At 40.8% G+C, this 19334-nt stretch overlaps 1 protein-coding gene across 3 annotated transcripts; it reads right to left on the reverse strand.

Annotated features, from left to right (window-relative positions):
- Window positions 1-100: 100 nt before the first annotated feature.
- LOC139469411 (solute carrier family 25 member 16-like) lies at window positions 101-19157 on the reverse strand. Of its 3 annotated transcripts, XR_011653729.1 has the most exons (9): window positions 18857-19157; window positions 16097-16189; window positions 15162-15295; window positions 13698-13758; window positions 12149-12337; window positions 11288-11450; window positions 8776-8847; window positions 7021-7301; window positions 101-3833 (listed from the first exon to the last, which is right to left on the reverse strand). XR_011653729.1 is itself a non-coding variant. In XM_071251574.1 (8 exons), the coding sequence occupies exons 1-8, from the start codon at window positions 18912-18914 to the stop codon at window positions 7130-7132; spliced, it is 942 nt and encodes a 313-aa protein (XP_071107675.1). In that variant the 5' UTR covers window positions 18915-19157; the 3' UTR covers window positions 101-7129. The 3 variants fall into 3 exon arrangements, 2 of the variants coding, with proteins under 2 accessions (XP_071107675.1, XP_071107677.1); XM_071251574.1 differs by having other exon boundaries at window positions 101-7301; XM_071251576.1 differs by lacking the exons at window positions 16097-16189; window positions 18857-19157 and adding an exon at window positions 16019-16054 and having other exon boundaries at window positions 101-7301.
- Window positions 19158-19334: the final 177 nt, after the last annotated feature.

Raw genomic sequence — 19334 nt, forward strand, 5'->3', positions numbered from 1 at the left:
TGTTTATACACCAGCTCCAGCACACTGTTTACTGAGACACACACTGTTTATATACCAGCTACAACACACTGTTTACTGAGACATACACTTTATACACCAGCTACAACACACCATCTAGGACCAACCATTATCTCCCTGGGGCGCTGGAGCTGAGATTCTTTCTGAGACATGGCCTGTGCAACATTGGAATAATTAATTGTGGTACATTTAATACAGCTGAAACATACTTGTCAAGGGCAATGAAAGTGAAAGTTGCGAAGAACTTAATACATATACATGTAATGATCTACATGATCTAGAAGCCTGGCTTCCCATAAAGATCAAGTGGTTGGTCTCCAGGTGACCAACTTCACCGCAGAAATGAAGCAAACACACTTCACGATGTGGAAAAGGTAAGGTACTGTAATTCGCTATAATATGCGACAGATGAAGCAGTGTTGTAAATAGCAGAAACAAAGGACAAATAACAAAAACAGATATCTGACAAATTATTTGTTCTTTTTATACTCAGTGATCAAGTAAGTTTTTCTTGTCACAAGAACTTTCTAAAACTTACGCAAACTTGACCAGTTCATAAAGGCAGTTCAAAATATACCAAATAAAAAAAGTTAGGGATCATGAAATATGTTTTTATGCCGTACACATTTAGAGAAACTCAATCTACACTGCAAAAAAATCACCAAAAATATTCATGATTTATTTGTATTGTTCAGTAAACTAGTTCATCATAAATGTTTGCTCTTGAAGTGGTTGGTCAAAGTGACCTGTCTACATGAGCAGCCTCGCTTCCTATTGCCAGGAATCATACACTCAGGCTGCCATGTTTCTCAATCTGATGACATTCACAAACACTTGCTGTATTGTGCTTGTTACAGCTGAAAATACTTTTGAGGACAAGCTCAGTACCTTGCTACATACAACAAGAGCACTGAAGTCACAGAGCAACATTTGATTGATGGCTTATGAAGCAAATACAAAGGTATGTAACTAAAAAAAGTGTGTTTTCTCTTTAGTCAAAACGACTACTGCTTCCATTTATTAAAGCCACACCAAATTAAGATACTTGTATATGAATGTTATACGAATATGTAATAAAAAGCATACAGAGCAGTAGAAATCTAGAGTAAAATTACACTTGTTTAAATGAGAACTTCACTCAAACATAGATGAACTATACTGCAACAGCCCTGCCTGCAGGGGGAGGTGGAAGGAACAATCACACAAGGGCACACCAGTACAGTTCCACATTGCTTACATTCAAGATCAAGACACAAATCAGGCAAGGTGAATAAATTATTTTATTATATACTTTTGTGTGAAAGACTGCGTTTCTGAAGTTGAGAAAAGTGACATTTTCATTGCAGTCAACATAAGACTCTGACTGAACTATTGTCTTACAAGAGTTAACTCCCTGTAAATTGTCTCCCTTTATTGTAAGTGCCTGGACTCTTCACAAACTGTTGACTTCCTTTTCACGTCAGTTCCACATTGACAAGGAAAAACAAAGACAGATGGTCATTTATGAAGTTAATATTGCTTCTTGCCGTTTGTTATTTTTCAAAAATGTTTTGTTATAAACTGTAAATTTATCATTTAACTCGTCAAAGCACCATTTATGTTACTTGACTAGCGTGTATTCCTACACTTCCAACAGCGCTCTCGTAGCTTTATTTTTTAAGTTGAATTTTGTACATAATCATATCAAAATGTATGATGAAGAATTGCAGTGACCTCAAATATTTTTTATTACTTTTGTTTATATTTTCTAAGATATTGCATACTCGGAACTTCTTTTTAAGTCGCAATTACAAGGCATGGTGAACCGTCCCAGCAGGTGAGGTTGGGAGAATTTAATGTTTCAAGGTTTTACATTTGTAAAGAAATAATTAATTTTCTGGAAGACTACACAAAAGTATATAATAAATAGGATGTTCCATGTGTCTCGTGAAATATCATGTTTCTCTCATCAAGTGATTGGGGAAAGGAGATATTTTCACTTGTAGCTACACCCCTCTAAAAACATCTATTCTTACCCCTGTCACTCAATAAGAGAAACATATTTCACTCAACACATGAAATATTCTTGAAATTATGTTGATGCTCATTTGATCAATACAAGCATTAAAGTCAACCAGTTGTATGTCTTGTGAAGGGAAGACAAGATTCACATACAACTAAAGCAAGGCATCTGATAATATATACACCATACATGTTGGTTAATATATGAAGAACTACTCATATTCAAGAGACATTAGATTGGTTGATGCACAAATGAGCATACAGTCATGTTGTGTGAACCAATGCTCATGATTGCATCACATGTGATGTCACAGATCCACGACTCGAGATGCATCATTTGTCTTGTGCAGGACTAACGTGGATGTCGTGACAAGAATATAGACTCTCTGTGGCAACTGTGATTGTTAATTTTGTCATTAAGTGGTACACATTGGAAACTTCTCTTCTTCAAGGTTCATGCTTCTCTACATGTGTCTATGGTCACATGTTTTTTTGCAGTGGGTACGTATACAGTTCTTGGGAAATAAAAACTCATTTTCCATGGAAACCATTACCTAATCAGTCCTGAGAAAAGATTAAAAAATCCAAATAGAAAGGTATGAGATCATTCTAAAAAAATGTTCTTAAAATTGACTTAATTTAACAATTCAACTTATGTTTTTGGGGGGAAAAGTAAACAAAGTGATTAAGAATAGAAGCCTAAAAATAGCTAAATTAAAATGAGTTATAAACCCAGAAAAAGATTAAATCTTACTTCCATAAATCTGAGATAACTCTTTAGAGTGAGTGAGTTGAGTTTAACACCACTTTTAACAGTATTCCAGTTATATTGCGGCGTGTCAGCTTAATGTGGGAGGAAAGCCCGAAGTGATGGGGGTCTTGGACGTTTACCACTTCGGTGAAACCCACAAGCATGGTTATGGTGCTGACAAACCTAGAAACATAATCGGGGCGAACCGGGATTCAAACCCACAATCATAGGTTTCTGGCGTGCCCAAGGGACGCAACTCTGCACAGCGAAACGCATCGCCATAGACGACTGGGCCACCCATGCCCCCTTAATTCTTTAGAAAGTGAGTTAAATTATGAATAAGGCTACATTAAAACATGATCGTAAAGCTAGGATGAGACAACACTGCACAGCCACTGCACAACAGGGAGTAAAGGTGTGTCTGTCTGCAAGTGATAACCAGCTTTCACACAGGACTCCATGACAACCAGAGAGCAGCCTCACAATCCATCACCCAAATATCTCAGTCATAATAAACATTTTTTACATCTGCAAACGAAAATTAAAAGGTCATAAACTGGACTGAAAACATGAATAAACTCTTGCAAAAATACTATCATTCCATAACAGATTAACTATAGTGATACGAATGAATCGGGTGATCCTTAACTTTCTTTGAGTAGTATACATTTCTCCAATGAGTGAGGAGGACACTGGCTGCTGATGCTAACTTACTTCAAATTGAACCGATGCTGGAAGGTGTTAAGTATGGATAACATATAAGGATGAACAACTTCCTCATTACAAAAGAATCTTGTCGTTACTTAGTGCTCCAACTTCTAAATGCCTCTCAAAGAAGTGTTCTGGAACGTACTGACATGAAAGCAGGTCTCTCCTAATCCAGGATGGTAATGCTGATATCACGTTTATCTTTTGAAATACAGCTTCTTGTATGGTAATACTTAAACAGCACTAAAGCAGGTGTGGCAATTCATTTTGATAACAGACTACAATGATGCGATTAGTGTTTTGTAAAGTGTCTGATGCCTTGGAACTTCATATTTGGTTCTTCTCTTTCCTATTCCTTGAAATGAAAGGGAAAGTATTGACATGACAGGTAAAGTATTGACATGACAGGTAAAGTATTGACATGACAGGTAAAGTATTGACATGACAGGAAAAGTATTCACTCAACAGGTAAAGTATTGACACGATAGGTAAAGTATTTACACCTAAAGTATTGACATGACAGGTAAAGTATTGACATGACAGATAAAATATTCACACGACAGGTAAAGATCATGCCATCAGTCACTTAAAGGTGCACTGTGCTCAGAGGTCTAGATGTGAAGCTTAGAGGTTGTTGTCCCTGTCAACTATACTGCTTCAAATATACTGATTTAGGTATACTGCTTCAAGTATACTGATTTAGGTATACTGCTTCAAGTATACTGATTTAGGTAGACTGCTTCAAGTATACTGATTTAGGTATACTGCTTTAACTATACTGATTTTGGTTATACTGCTTCAAGTAAACAGATTTAAGTATACTGCTTCAAGTATACTGCTTCAAGTATACTGATTTAGGTATACTGCTTCAAGTATACTGATTTAGGTATACTGCTTGAAGTATACTGATTTAGGTATACTGCTTTAAGTATACTGATTTAGGTATACTGCATCAAGTATACTGATTTAGGTATACTGCTTCATGTAACAGATTTAAGTATACTGCTTCAAGTATACTGATTTAAGTATACTGCTTCAAATATACTGATTTAGGTATACTGCTTCAAGTATACTGATTTAGGATACTGCTTCAAGTATACTGATTTAGGTATACTGCTTCAAGTATACTGATTTAGGTATACTGCTTCAAGTATACTGATTTAGGTATACTGCTTCAAGTATACTGATTTAGGTATACTGCTTCAAGTAAAGAGATTTAAGTATACTGCTTCAAGTACACTGATTTAGGTATACTGCTTTAAGTATACTGATTTAGGTATACTGCTTCAAGTAAACAGATTTAAGTATACTGCTTCAAGTATACTGATTTAAGTATACTGCTTCAAGAATACTCACATAAGTATACTGCTTCAAGTATACTGCTTCATATATACATGTTACCTGGCAGAGATAGTTCATTGGAACAACTTGAATCAAACGTGCTTGGATTGCACCTTGTTAAGAACTGCTTCTGGGCTGACATTCCAGCTGTTCACAAAGTACCAGCAATGACCCACAGAAATGTCATGTGACATAGCACTAGTGAAAATTAATTTATTCCAGAAAAAAGTTGACCTCACCCTACTACCATCAAACAGTTTGCCGTACTTTTCTGTTTTCAAGTTTTTCTCCTCAATAAGTTAATAAACAGGCACACACTGATATGTAATAATGCAAGGAACATATTTTTGCCTTTGTAGCTATTATTAACATCAACAGTACCAAATTCACAAATAATAAATAAACACAAAATCAGGTCATCTGTTTCATAAAATATTACTTGATAAATGCAAACAAGTATACAATATTGGAAAAGACTAAAAACTATTAAAACTTTTACCAAAACAATAATTTTACAAACCAATATATCACAATACTGACATTCCCATCACTTAAAAACCAATATCTGGCAACAATGTATCACAACCAACAACTCTACTCAGCCAGGTACACACTCAAAGAGACATGCAAGTAACCATGTTTCCATACAGTTTATCCAAAAGCCTACCATTATGTAGGAAATTTGTATTGTTAGATTTGATTAACATGTTCGTGATATTAACATAGGATAATCTATACAGTGACATACAGCAGTAGTTGTAGGTTGTAGTCAAAGCAACCACAACCACAATCCTACACTACCCAATACCATGACAGTTTAACTATAGTAATATGAAAGAATCGGATGGTCCTCCCCTTGTTTCAGCAATATGTCACAGCTGACAATATTTCTAAAACTGTTCTCCAAACTAAGCAGGTTCCAGACGTTGCTGAGACAGTAGCTGACAACAGTTCCAGACCTTGCTGAGACAGTAGCTGACAACAGTTCCAGACCTTGCTGAGACAGTAGCTGACAACAGTTCCAGACCTTGCTGAGACAGTAGCTGACAACAGTTCCAGACCTTGCTGAGACAGTAGCTGACAACAGTTCCAGACCTTGCTGAGACAGTAGCTGACAACAGTTCCAGACCTTGCTGAGACAGTAGCTGACAACAGTTCCAGACCTTGCTGAGACAGTAGCTGACAACAGTTCCAGACCTTGCTGAGACAGTAGCTGACAACAGTTCCAGACCTTGCTGAGACAGTAGCTGACAACAGTTCCAGACCTTGCTGAGACAGTAGCTGACAACAGTTCCAGACCTTGCTGAGACAGTAGCTGACAACAGTTCCAGACCTTGCTGAGACAGTAGCTGACAACAGTTCCAGACCTTGCTGAGACAGTAGCTGACAACAGTTCCAGACCTTGCTGAGACAGTAGCTGACAACAGTTCCAGACCTTGCTGAGACAGTAGCTGACAACAGTTCCAGACCTTGCTGAGACAGTAGCTGACAACAGTTCCAGACCTTGCTGAGACAGTAGCTGACAACAGTTCCAGACCTTGCTGAGACAGTAGCTGACAACAGTTCCAGACCTTGCTGAGACAGTAGCTGACAACAGTTACTCAGACAGTGTGCCCATGATGCACAGTGCAATTCAGAGCTATTAATGTAAGGATATGAATCCCTGAATCTTTCAGTCTTTGAATCTATGAATCCTTAAATACATCTGCATTCTGGAGCAGCTGTTTCTCCTTCACTAACTATTTCTTCGTCCCTTGATAAAATACTTTCAGTAACCATTCACAAATCAGTTTGTTCGTCCCTGAGCGTTCCTTAAATCAGTCCCCACTTATTGAAATGGAACTCGTACAGACGATTCACGGCCGATATTGAGGCACCCCTGAACGGACGCATCACAGCCGATATCGAGGTACCCCTGTACGGACGTGTCACAGGCTGTATCAAGGGACCCCTGTACGGACGTGTCACTGCCTATATCAAGGTACCCCTGTACGGACGTGTCACGGCCTATATCAAGGTACCCCTGTACGGATGTGTCACGGCCTATATGAAGGGACCCCTGAACAGACGTGTCACGGCCTATATCAAGGTACCCCTGTACCGACGTGTCACGGCCGATATCGAGGTACCCCTGTACGGACGTGTCACGGCCTATATGAAGGGACCCCAGTACGGACGTGTCACGGCCTATATCAAGGTACCTTTGTTCAGACATATTACAGCCTCGGCGAGCGACCCGTCTAGCCCAGTCAGCAGTCCGCGCGGCCTCCGTGCACCGCCTCCCTGCGCGGCCTCCCTGCACCGCCAACATCACCTGTCTGCTCCTGTATCCAGGCCGAACATCTTCTTGGCCGTCTCGTATGTACTGAATGACACAGCCACCATGGGCATCACTCTCAGGTAGTTGACTGTCAGACCGCGGTACAGGCCATGCCAGATGCCATTCTCCTTGTATACGATGTACAGCGTGTTGGGCCAGCCGCTGAAACACATGTCATGCCTTGAGTTGGACTATTTACTGGTATACTGACACAGTCAAGAATGGAATGTGTCTACCTGTTGTACCTGTGTGAGTCAGGTGTGGAAATGTGTCTACCTGTTGTACCTGTGTGAGTCAGGTGTGGAAATGTGTCTACCTGTTGTAACTGTGTGAGTCAGGTGTGGAAATGTGTCTACTAGTTGTACCTGTGTGAGTCAGGTGTGGAAATGTGTCTACCTGTTGTAACTGTGTGAGTCAGGTGTGGAAATGTGTCTACTAGTTGTACCTGTGTGAGTCAGGTGTGGAAATGTGTCTACCTGTTGTAACTGTGTGAGTCAGGTGTGGAAATGTGTCTACTAGTTGTACCTGTGTGAGTCAGGTGTGGAAATGTGTCTACCTGTTGTAACTGTGTGAGTCAGGTGTGGAAATGTGTCTACTAGTTGTACCTGTGTGAGTCAGGTGTTGAAATGTGTCTACCTGTTGTAACTGTGTGAGTCAGGTGTGGAAATGTGTCTACCTGTTGTAACTGTGTGAGTCAGGTGTGGAAATGTGTCTACCTGTTGTACCTGTGTGAGTCAGGTGTGGAAATGTGTCAACCTGTTGTAACTGTGTGAGTCAGGTGTGGAAATGTGTCTACCTGTTGTACCTGTGTGAATCAGGTGTGGAAATGTGTCTACCTGTTGTAACTGTGTGAGTCAGGTGTGGAAATGTGTCTACCTGTTGTACCTGTGTGAATCAGGTGTGGAAATGTGTCTACCTGTTGTAACTGTGCGAGTCAGGTGTGGAAATGTGTCAACCTGTTGTACTTGTGCGAGTCAGGTGTGGAAATGTGTCTACCTGTTGTACCTGTGTGAGTCAGGTGTGGAAATGTGTCTACCTGTTGTACCTGTGTGAGTCAGGTGTGGAAATGTGTCTACCTGTTGTACCTGTGCGAGTCAGGTGTGGAAATGTGTCTACTAGTTGTACCTGTGTGAGTCAGGCGTGGAAATGTGTCTACCTGTTGTACCTGTGCGAGTCAGGTGTGGAAATGTGTCTACCTTTTGTACCTGTGTGAGTCAGGTGTGGAAATGTGTCTACCTGTTGTACCTGTGCGAGTCAGGTGTGGAAATGTGTCTACCTGTTGTACCTGTGTGAGTCAGGTGTGGAAATGTGTCTACCTGTTGTACCTGTGTGAGTCAGGTGTGGAAACGTGTCTACTAGTTGTACCTGTGCGAGTCAGGTGTGGAAATGTGTCTACCTGTTGTACCTGTGTGAGTCAGGTGTGGAAATGTGTCTACCTGTTGTACCTGTGCGAGTCAGGTGTGGAAATGTGTCTACCTGTTGCACCTGTGTGAGTCAGGTGTGGAAATGTGTCTACCTGTTGTAACTGTGTGAGTCAGGTGTGGAAACGTGTCTACTAGTTGTACCTGTGTGAATCAGGTGTGGAAATGTGTCTACCTGTTGTACTTGTGCGAGTCAGGTGTGGAAATGTGTCTACCTGTTGTACTTGTGCGAGTCCGGCAGCATGATGGACACCTGCAGACGTCGCCGGACGACATCCAGAGGGTAGCTGCAACACACCAATGAAAACAACACTGACTCACAACCAAGCAGTATCAACACATACACAAGTAACTGACACAGTCATATTCCCAGACAGTCACTGAGTTCCATACCACTGTCGGACAACCAATAAATTTAAACTCTTCATTTGTGTCAGCTTAAATCCTACCTGTTACCATGGTTACAATGTGTGTCAGTTCTCTGTTGAGAAAGAGTTGAAACAGCTGTGTACATCCCGAGTCAACAAAGGGCAGTCTCGTCACAGATCTACGTACGCTACAGTCTGAGATATGGCTCTACGTACACTACAGTCTGAGATATGGCTCTACGTACGCTACAGTCTGAGATATGGCTCTACGTACGCTCCAGTCTGAGATATGGATCTACTTACGCTACAGTCTGAGATATGGCTCTACGTACCCTACAGTCTGAGATATGAATCTACGTACACTACAGTCTGAGATATGAATCTACGTACACTACAGTCTGAGATATGGATCTATGTACACTACAGTTTGCTACAGATCTACTTACGCTACAGTCTGATACAGATCTATTTTTGCTACAGTCTCATCACAGATCTACGTACGCTACAGTCTGAGATGGATCTACTTACGCCACAGTCTGATACAGATCTACTTATGCTACAGTCTCATCACAGATCTACGTACGCTACAGTCTCATCACAGATCTACGTACGCCACAGTCTGATACAGATCTACTTACGCCACAGTCTGATACAGATCTACTTACACAACAGTCTCTTCACAGATCTACTTATGCTACACTCTGATACAGATCTACTTACACTACAGTCTCTTCACAGATCTACTTATGCTACACTCTGATACAGATCTACTTACACTACAGTCTCTTCACAGATCTACTTACACTACAGTCTCATCACAGATCTACTTATGCTACAGTCTGATACAGATCTACTTACGCCACAGTCTGATACAGATCTACTTACACAACAGTCTCATCACAGATCTACTTATGCTATAGTCTGATACAGATCTACTTACGCCACAGTCTGATACAGATCTACTTACACAACAGTCTCATCACAGATCTACTTATGCTATAGTCTGATACAGATCTACTTACGCCACAGTCTGATACAGATCTACTTATGCCACAGTCTGATACAGATCTACTTATGCTACAGTCTCATCACAGATCTACTTATGCTACAGTCTGATACAGATCTACTTATGCTACAGTCTCATCACAGATCTACTTACACTACAGTGTCATCACAGATCTACTTATGCTACAGTCTGACATATTGATCTACTTACGCTACAGTCTGAGATATAGATCTACTTACTTTACAGTCTTAAATATTGATCTTCTTAGGCTATAGTCTGAGATATGGATCTACTTACGCTGCAGTCTAAGATATGGATCTACTTACACTACAGTCTGAGATACCGATCTACTTACACTACAGTCTGAGAAATGGATCTACTTACGCTCCAGTCTGAGATATGGATCTACTTACGCTAAAGTCTGAGATACAGATCTACTTACACAACAGTCTCATCACAGATCTACTTATGCTATAGTCTGATACAGATCTACTTACGCCACAGTCTGATACAGATCTACTTATGCCACAGTCTGATACAGATCTACTTATGCTACAGTCTCATCACAGATCTACTTATGCTACAGTCTGATACAGATCTACTTATGCTACAGTCTCATCACAGATCTACTTACACTACAGTCTCATCACAGATCTACTTATGCTACAGTCTGACATATTGATCTACTTACGCTACAGTCTGAGATATAGATCTATTTACTTTACAGTCTTAAATATTGATCTTCTTAGGCTATAGTCTGAGATATGGATCTACTTACGCTGCAGTCTAAGATATGGATCTACTTACACTACAGTCTGAGATACCGATCTACTTACACTACAGTCTGAGAAATGGATCTACTTACGCTCCAGTCTGAGATATGGATCTACTTACGCTAAAGTCTCAGATATGGATCTACTTACGCTGCAGTATCAGTTGCATCTACCTACACTACAGTCTGAGAAATGGATCTACTTACGCTCCAGTCTAAGATATGGATCTACTTACACTTACGCTGCAGTCTCAGTTGCATCTACCTACACTACAGTCTGAGAAATGGATCTACTTACGCTGAAGTGTAGGATATGGATCTACTTACACTACAGTCTGAGAAATGGATCTACTTACGCTGTAGTCTGAGATATGGATCTACTTACACTGCAGTTTCAGTTGCATCTACTTATGCTACAGTCTGAGATGGATCTACTTACGCTACAGTCTGAGATGGATCTACTTACGCTACAGTCTGAGATTCAGATCTACTTACGCTACAGTCTTAAATATTAATCTACTTAGGCGATAGTCTGAGATATGGATTTACTTTTGCTAGTCAAAGAGAAAAGAGGTACTTACGCCACAGTCTGCGATACAGCCCCTGCCAATCCACCACAGATAAGCTTTGCAGGAAGAGTTAGAACCAAACCTCCGGTATTCTCAGGGCATGGAGAACCCAAGTGATCCGGAAACTTGTCCAGGAAAAAGTTCTTCAGTGTTTCAAAACTATAGAAGGACAGACCTGAAAGATAATACATAGTCTCTCACTGGACAATATCTGGAACATGTGACCAGATACATAGTCTCTCATTGGACAATATCTGGAACATGTGACCAGATACATAGTCTCTCATTGGACAATATCTGGAACATGTGACCAGATGAACATGCTTTAAGGAGAACTCCTGATAATGTGCAGTGAACACAAATGCGTTCCTGATACACAAAACTATCCACCACACATCTAGAAGACGACAGTCATAATCTGTCATTGTTTCCAGGTCAGCATCACAAACAAAGGAATGAGAAGCACCTTGATACTGGATGGTGAGTACTTCCAGATACTGACTACTACAAAGTAGCGGGTACTCAACATTCGGTACGTTTCTCCTTCATAAGGGAATCTAATGTAGGTCTGTGGTTGTTGATGTGATTCCTCAAAAGTATTAGGGGCGGTGGGGTAGCCCCATGGTTAAAGTGTTCACTCGTCACGCCAAAGATCCGGGTTCGATTCCCCACATGGGAACAATGTGTGAAGCCCGTTACTGGTGTCCTCTGCCGTGATACTGCAGCAATATTGCTAAAAGCAGCATAAAACAATACTCACTCACTCAAAAGTAATATGCCTCAAGTCAAGTCTATACTCAGTTACCTACCTACCTACCATATCCAGCAGCTGTAATCACATGATCCCTTCTTTCCCTCACAACCAGTACGTACCTGCATATGGTGCCATTCCCAGGACAGAAGGAACGATTCCCCGGTACAGGGCCTTGAAGCCTCCCTCTGCACTGACGATTGAACGGAACGTGTCCACCAGGCCCTGGTACATGTGTTCCCCCTTCACCTGGAACGCCAGTCGGGCGCGGATCATATCCAGGGGATAGGTGAAAAGTACAGACGTCAGACCTGAAGGTTGGAACAGTCATCATAATAACCCATCATTCAGTTTTACAGGCCAGTTACCTTCATTTATAAACCTATTCATTGGGATCGCTATTAAGTAAGAGACTTCTTTCTATAGGCAATAAAACCTATTGTGAGGTTTTACTTTCCAGTCAGGTTAAAGCTCATAAACAGGGACGTTGTAATGTCCCTGGGATTTTATATAATATCCCAGGGATTTTATAGGGATTTCATATTTGCTAAGATATCCCAGGGATTTTATATAATGTAACTTCCGTTCAGATTGTAACATGTAATGAAATGTAAACTCAAACGACAAATGTTTTCTTTATATTCCCGAGGATCGAACTCTCAACCTTCATATCTGTCGCCCAGTGAGTGTACCACGAGGCTACAGAGGTGTTGATAAGCCACACTGGATACGCCAGCAACAGATATTTTACGCTCATTTCCTAAGGTTCATGGAAAGTATGTTCGAAACATAAAAATGTTGATAAATGTTGTTTTAAGTTTCTTTTTTCGGTTTATAAGTATGGAAAAACACTTTCCCTCGGTTTTTGTAGACAGAGCATGCCATGGGGGTCAGGAAAAACAGCGGGGGCTTCGCTGTTAAACTGTTAAACCGCGGGGGCTTCGCCCCCTTGGTTTTTCCCTCTCCCCAGGGCATGCTCTGTCTACCAAAACATTGTGAGCGTGTCTTCTCCACTATGTAAGGACCAATACTCTCAGGGAGGAAAAGACCAAACCTAGAGTTTGTTTGTTTGATGTATATCACCACACTCTGCAATGTTCTGACTACATAACAGCAGTTCATAAATAGTTGAGTCGACCAGACAATCCAGTGATTGACATCATGAGCATCAATCTATGCAATTGGGATTCGATGATGTGCATCTATCAAAGCATTGGTCAAATGGATTCAAGGGAGGGTCAACAAAATATATGACAGTCGTAAACAATAATACACATATCATGAGGATCATGAAAAAAATTAAAAGGACATGGAGAGTAAGTATGACAAGCATTAGGGAAAGGTCATATTAGTGCATCAAACACCTCTGACATCCCTCTGTAATAAATGACCCGCCCCTTTTATCTCCACTCTATTATGGCAAACCCATGACTCCTCCGGCACCAAAGTTTTCATTTGGGAAGCGAATCCCCATTCCATCTCTTTGGTCATACCTGTCAGGATGTCTGTCTCCCTCCACCAGTGGGATTTGACTGGGTGACTAGCTTTACATGGTGTCCTTCACAACACCTTTAACACAAGCCCATGGGAGCCAATGGGTTCAGAGTATTTATCCTAATGGCATGTGGCCACAATACACTGGACAATCAAGGATGGAGACTAATGAGGTACCTGCTAGAGATCCAGACAGCAGCTTCACCACATGAGGGGATATCGCAAATGTCTTTATGAGCTGAAAAAGTCAAACAATCTTTCATGAACACATTTACATGCATCATCAAATCAGAAGTATGTAGGAAATTCATGAAAAACATAGGTGATTGCATCAATGTTTCTTAATCCCTAAAGACACCTAGGCAATGTGTACCATCTAAGGACACCTAGGCAATGTGTACCATGTAAGGACATCAAGGCAAGGTATACCCCCTAAGGACATCAAGGCAATGTGTACCCCCTTAGGACATCAAGGCAATGTGTACCCTCTAAGGACATCAAGGCAATGTGTACCCTCTAAGGACATCAAGGCAATGTGTACCATCAAAGGACATCAAGGCAATGTGTACCATCTAAGGACATCAAGGCAATGTGTACCATCTAAGGACATCAAGGCAATGTGTACCCCCTAAGGACATCGAAGCAATGTGTACCCCCTAAGGACACAAGGCAATGTGTACCCTCTAAGGACACTGAGACAATGTTGCAAAATTATGACATAATTAAATCTAAACAAACCCTAACCTTTTTTAACCGAGGTGGAACTTGTCATGGAAATTGTAAAAAAAAGAAGAGTTTAGAACCTTAGTCCATCTTGTTGCCATGGAAACGTAAAAAGTAAAAGTTTTTAAAATTTCTAAATAGCAAAAGGCACCAGTTCAGCATGTACCTGACAAACCTGCAAAGTTTCACGAAAAATTATTGAACGGTTTCTGAGTTATGCTCCTGAAACAAAATGTGACGGACGGACGGAGCATGTTTCTATATCCCCCGCCAAGTTTGTTGGGCGAGGTATAATGAAATAACTCACCTTCCTATCAGTGGTCGGACAGTACACTGATACATCGGTGGATCGCGATATTTTCAATCAGTCGCACACTAAGGAATAATATCAATCCATACCTTTAAAGTTTGGTTTCATAACTGTTACACCAAGCACCAATTGATAGTGAACATCAGTAGTGGAACCAAAATATTTTCATCCATTGAGTCATAGTTGACACTGCCATCTTTTAATCATCAGTGGGGCTTACGCACCACAGACAACAGCACATGCAAGTATCATGACTCATATCGGATCATGAGCAAGGTATCAAGATAAGCATTGGATCACACAGTCTGTGTATCGTCCTAGCCCTCCTTCCTTTACTGTATTCGGTCAAACAGCACCCGTGAAGATCCAGGTAAGAATTTGTTCTTTGGATTGGATGGTCAGGCTCACAGACTTGGCATGTCAGTGATGTCAATCACTGGCTTGTCTGGTCTAGATGCATGTCATCATATCCCAATTGCGTAGATCGATGCCCATGATGTTAATCACTGGCTTGTCTGGGCCAGACTTGATTATCATACAGCTGGAATATTGCTGAGTGTGGTGTTACAAAACAATCAATCAAACAATCAACCAAGGACATAGCTCACCTTCTTATACTGCTCATATGACATGTACTGAATGGCTGCATAAGGAAATATTCTCAGCATCTGGACACCATTGCCCTTGTAGAGTCCGGCGAAGCCTTCCTTGTGGACCACCTGCTTCAGCGTGGAAAACACACCTGGCAGAGGAAACATCAGAGTTGCTAGCCATGATATATACAGGAGTGACACATCATGGATCATCCAGTGTATTATTATGTATCCATTCTATTCAGATAAATACCCAGACAATATAACTGTGCTGTTTTGAGCCCAACTTAAATTACATGACTCTAAAAATAGCCATCCAATCAATTTGCACTCATGAGCAAGAGAAATTCTGTGCAAAGTAAGTGATGAGGGATTGAGATTGTAACATCACTTCTTAAATGAAGTGGTGAATGGGACCAGTGTATTTACCATATTAAACTGGAGTCATGATACCCTGGGTAATCAAGGATGAGAATGAGTGAGTCAGCGGTGTTTCATGTTTATTTAAAGGTCGTTCACAGCAACCAGGCCACCTAGTGGTTGATAGTGTCAACATCACTTATCCTTATCAGGACCAATGAAAATTACTCAAATCACAAGTTATGCCTGAGGGTCCTTCATGTTTGTGTCATGTCCCAAAGACCCAACCAAGCACCAGTGAGAGTATATATCACAATGCTGCAATACCAGCATATGTTGCAGTATAATGCATGATGCACAATCTAGAACGTCCACATGATGAAGTAGCTTCCCAAACTACAGTGTTTCAGTCAACGTGCCATCTGTCCACTCACCTAGATCTTTGTAGTGCTTGCTGTGGGCCTGCAGCAGAATCTACAGTGTTTCAGTCAACGTGCCATCTGTCCACTCACCTAGATGTTTGTAGTGCTTGCTGTGGGCCTGCCTCAGAATCTACAGTGTTTCAGTCAACGTGCCATCTGTCCACTCACCTAGATGTTTGTAGTGCTTGTTGTGGGCCTGCAGCAGAATCTTCACTCTGTCCAGAGGCGCCACTGTGGTCTTCGCACAACATCCTGCAAGTCCTGTTTCGGAAATAAAACAAACCTACATGCCGGATTATCACGATTATGTCAGTGATAGATGACTAGGTATAGTAACATTTCCGTTAGATTTGACATCGCTTGGCTTGTTATACTACTAAGGGGGAGGCCAAAGTAGACACAATTTATGGATAACAACTTCTGTAATGGCGACGTTTCGGTATCGATCCTTATAGTGTTGTCAAGCAAGGGTGAAACATTAACATGGTACAGAAAAAACATAGTAGGTGGAGGTATATATTCTGTACCATGTCCGTTATTCAGCTGGTTATGTAGTATTGGATCTACAGTGTCTACTGGTTGTGTAGTATTAGATCAACAATGTCTACTGGTTGTGTAGTATTAGATCTACAATGTCTACTGGTTGTGTAGTATTAGATCTACAATGTCTACTGGTTGTGTAGTATTAGATCTACAATGTCTACTGGTTGTGTAGTATTAGATCTACAGTGTCTACTGGTTGTGTAGTATTAGATCTACAATGTCTACTGGTTGTGTAGTATTAGATCTACAATGTCTACTGGTTGTGTAGTATTAGATCTACAGTGTCTACTGGTTGTGTAGTATTAGATCTACAATGTCTACTGGTTGTGTAGTATTAGATCTACAGTGTCTACTGGTTGTGTAGTATTAGATCTACAATGTCTACTGGTTGTGTAGTATTAGATCTACAGTGTCTACTGGTTGTGTAGTATTAGATCTACAGTGTCTACTGGTTGTGTAGTATTAGATCTACAATGTTTACTGGTTGTGTAGTATTAGATCTACAATGTCTACTGGTTGTGTAGTATTAGATCTACAATGTCTACTGGTTGTGTAGTATTAGATCTACAATGTCTACTGGTTGTGTAGTATTAGATCTACAATGTCTACTGGTTGTGTAGTATTAGATCTACAATGTCTACTGGTTGTGTAGTATTAGATCTACAATGAGTTACAATGGATTATATTTGATTAATTTGTTAACAGTGGTGAGATAGCCATCCCAGCAACAATGCAATTTACCAGGCACAGCTTAAATAGTGCTAACTGGCTCAGGCTGCTGGCTGTGGCTCATGCTCCACAGATCTCGATCCCTTGGGGTAGTTGTGTTAAGGGTAAGGTGGTTACCCCCAACTCTATCCTCAGCCCTTGGATGTCCTTTCTATTTCTATGCAAGTTTATAGATTGGGCGTACTGCAGACCCTCTGTTCAGATAATTTTGCCATCACAGGCTTCCTTCTTCTGGAAGATGGATCTAGTTGTTTAGCAATAACCATGACAACTACATGTGCTGACTTTATCTTGGATCATCTCCAATGTTGTCACATACATGATGTCACAATACTGGCAATTCATTCAGTTCAATATTCTGAAAGTGTGATCAGGGATTTGTATCTAAATCTAGGTTTCAAACTAAGTGACAAACAAATTTGAAAAAAGTGATTTGTCAAATATTTGGAATTCCTAACTTATAATTTCCTTAAATTCTGAGTTATTTTAGCAAACACATGATGAAAGTGTTGAAGGAGGAAATTTGACAGACATCTGCTGCAGGTCTGGTGATGAATATCAACCTCTGAGCAGACCTAGATACATCCCTGATTTATTAATCATAAAAAAATGCCCATTGTGGCGGAGAGTGGAAATACTTTACCGCTTTTGGTTTTATTAACTATTCTATTATTCATATTCATTAAAAAAGCAACTTCTCTGATTTCAGGTTATGTGGTGAACTTAGAGCATCAGAGGCAATGTAACTGTTGACTATCCATTTATAGATATCCACATAACTCGCAACTTGCTTGTGCCTGCATTTATGGTTTCCATAAATTATGATGGAATGTAAAAAGCAAAATTTAATTTGTAACCCATGGATGAATAATGTATTATTGACTTATCTGTGCCCTGCCTGACGTGAGTAATGGACTCATATCAACGGTGACTTCCTTATGGACCATTACATCTAACATGTGTATAATTTTATAACCCAAAATATGTATAAGACTCCTCTTATTATATTTCTGACAAACAAAACCAAACATCCAAAACCAAATTCATCGCCCCTGCAAAAACATCCGTCGACTGTGACGCCATTGCGACTAGCCAGCAGTTGTCCCCCCTAACGTCTGAAACGACAACAGAAGCTAGGGGCCGGGGTTTATAATCCAGGACAGGTTCAATCGATTGAAATCCGAAAATGTGTGCTGGTAAAGTGAATATCCCTATGAATAGTGAATGGGTGTCTGATTGGAAATCTTCATGATTGTAACAGGTGCTTGATAAGAAAGTGGATCCAAGGACAGAGTTGGGGATAACCTACCCTAACACAACTAGGATCGAAAAGGCATGTGAGATCAGTAGGACAAGAGCCTCATAACTGGGGTCAGGTAGCTCTAAACTTGCTGTACCAGGCAAACTACAATCCTGTCTATTTTCCTATATTGTGAGTTTTGACTTTGGATTCCATGGTCGTTTTCAGACATGTCTGTGGTGACTTGATCCCCTGGGTTCTCACTGTGTAAAAGGAAACAATCCATTCACAAACTGGACCACAGAAACCATGTAACTAATAATAATAATAATATAAGTCTCGTCTGAGATTTTGTTTTTTTGCGAGTTTGATTGTTAAAATTATTATCAGTTGCATGGTCCTGTCACTGGACTCACCTCCAGACACAAACGTTTTCAGGATGACATCTAGGTTCTGTTTGGTTGACGGATCCATGTCACTCCATTGTCAGGCAGACACACCTACATCAAGTCATGTCCTTGTGTTACCGGACTACGTGTGGTTAGTGACAACTTGATGCGGGTTAGGCCTATGGCAAATGTGGTTCAAAACCTCTGCCCTTCGTGGCTGCCTTATTTACTCATGCATGGTCATCAAATTCTACTGTACAATTAACTACGAAAAGCAATATCCGTTTTCGAAATTCGGATTCAGAAAGGGTGTCTGTGGCTATTATGACAGAAGGGCCATGGTGTGTCCCGGTGATCTGTGCAGGGCAGCTTGTCAAACAGGGGAGAAAGGTTACCGGAAGTAAACAAAGAGACAACTCACGTAAAGCTGGGCCCCGTCTCTCATATCGCAATATATCTTTGCGTAAGTTGACGTCGCGCATTGGGGGCCGGGAACTAGGTTACG

This window comes from Haliotis cracherodii, unplaced genomic scaffold, assembly GCF_022045235.1.
Source record: "Haliotis cracherodii isolate W230 unplaced genomic scaffold, xgHalCrac1.p SCAF_2, whole genome shotgun sequence".
Lineage (NCBI taxonomy): Eukaryota > Metazoa > Mollusca > Gastropoda > Lepetellida > Haliotidae > Haliotis > Haliotis cracherodii.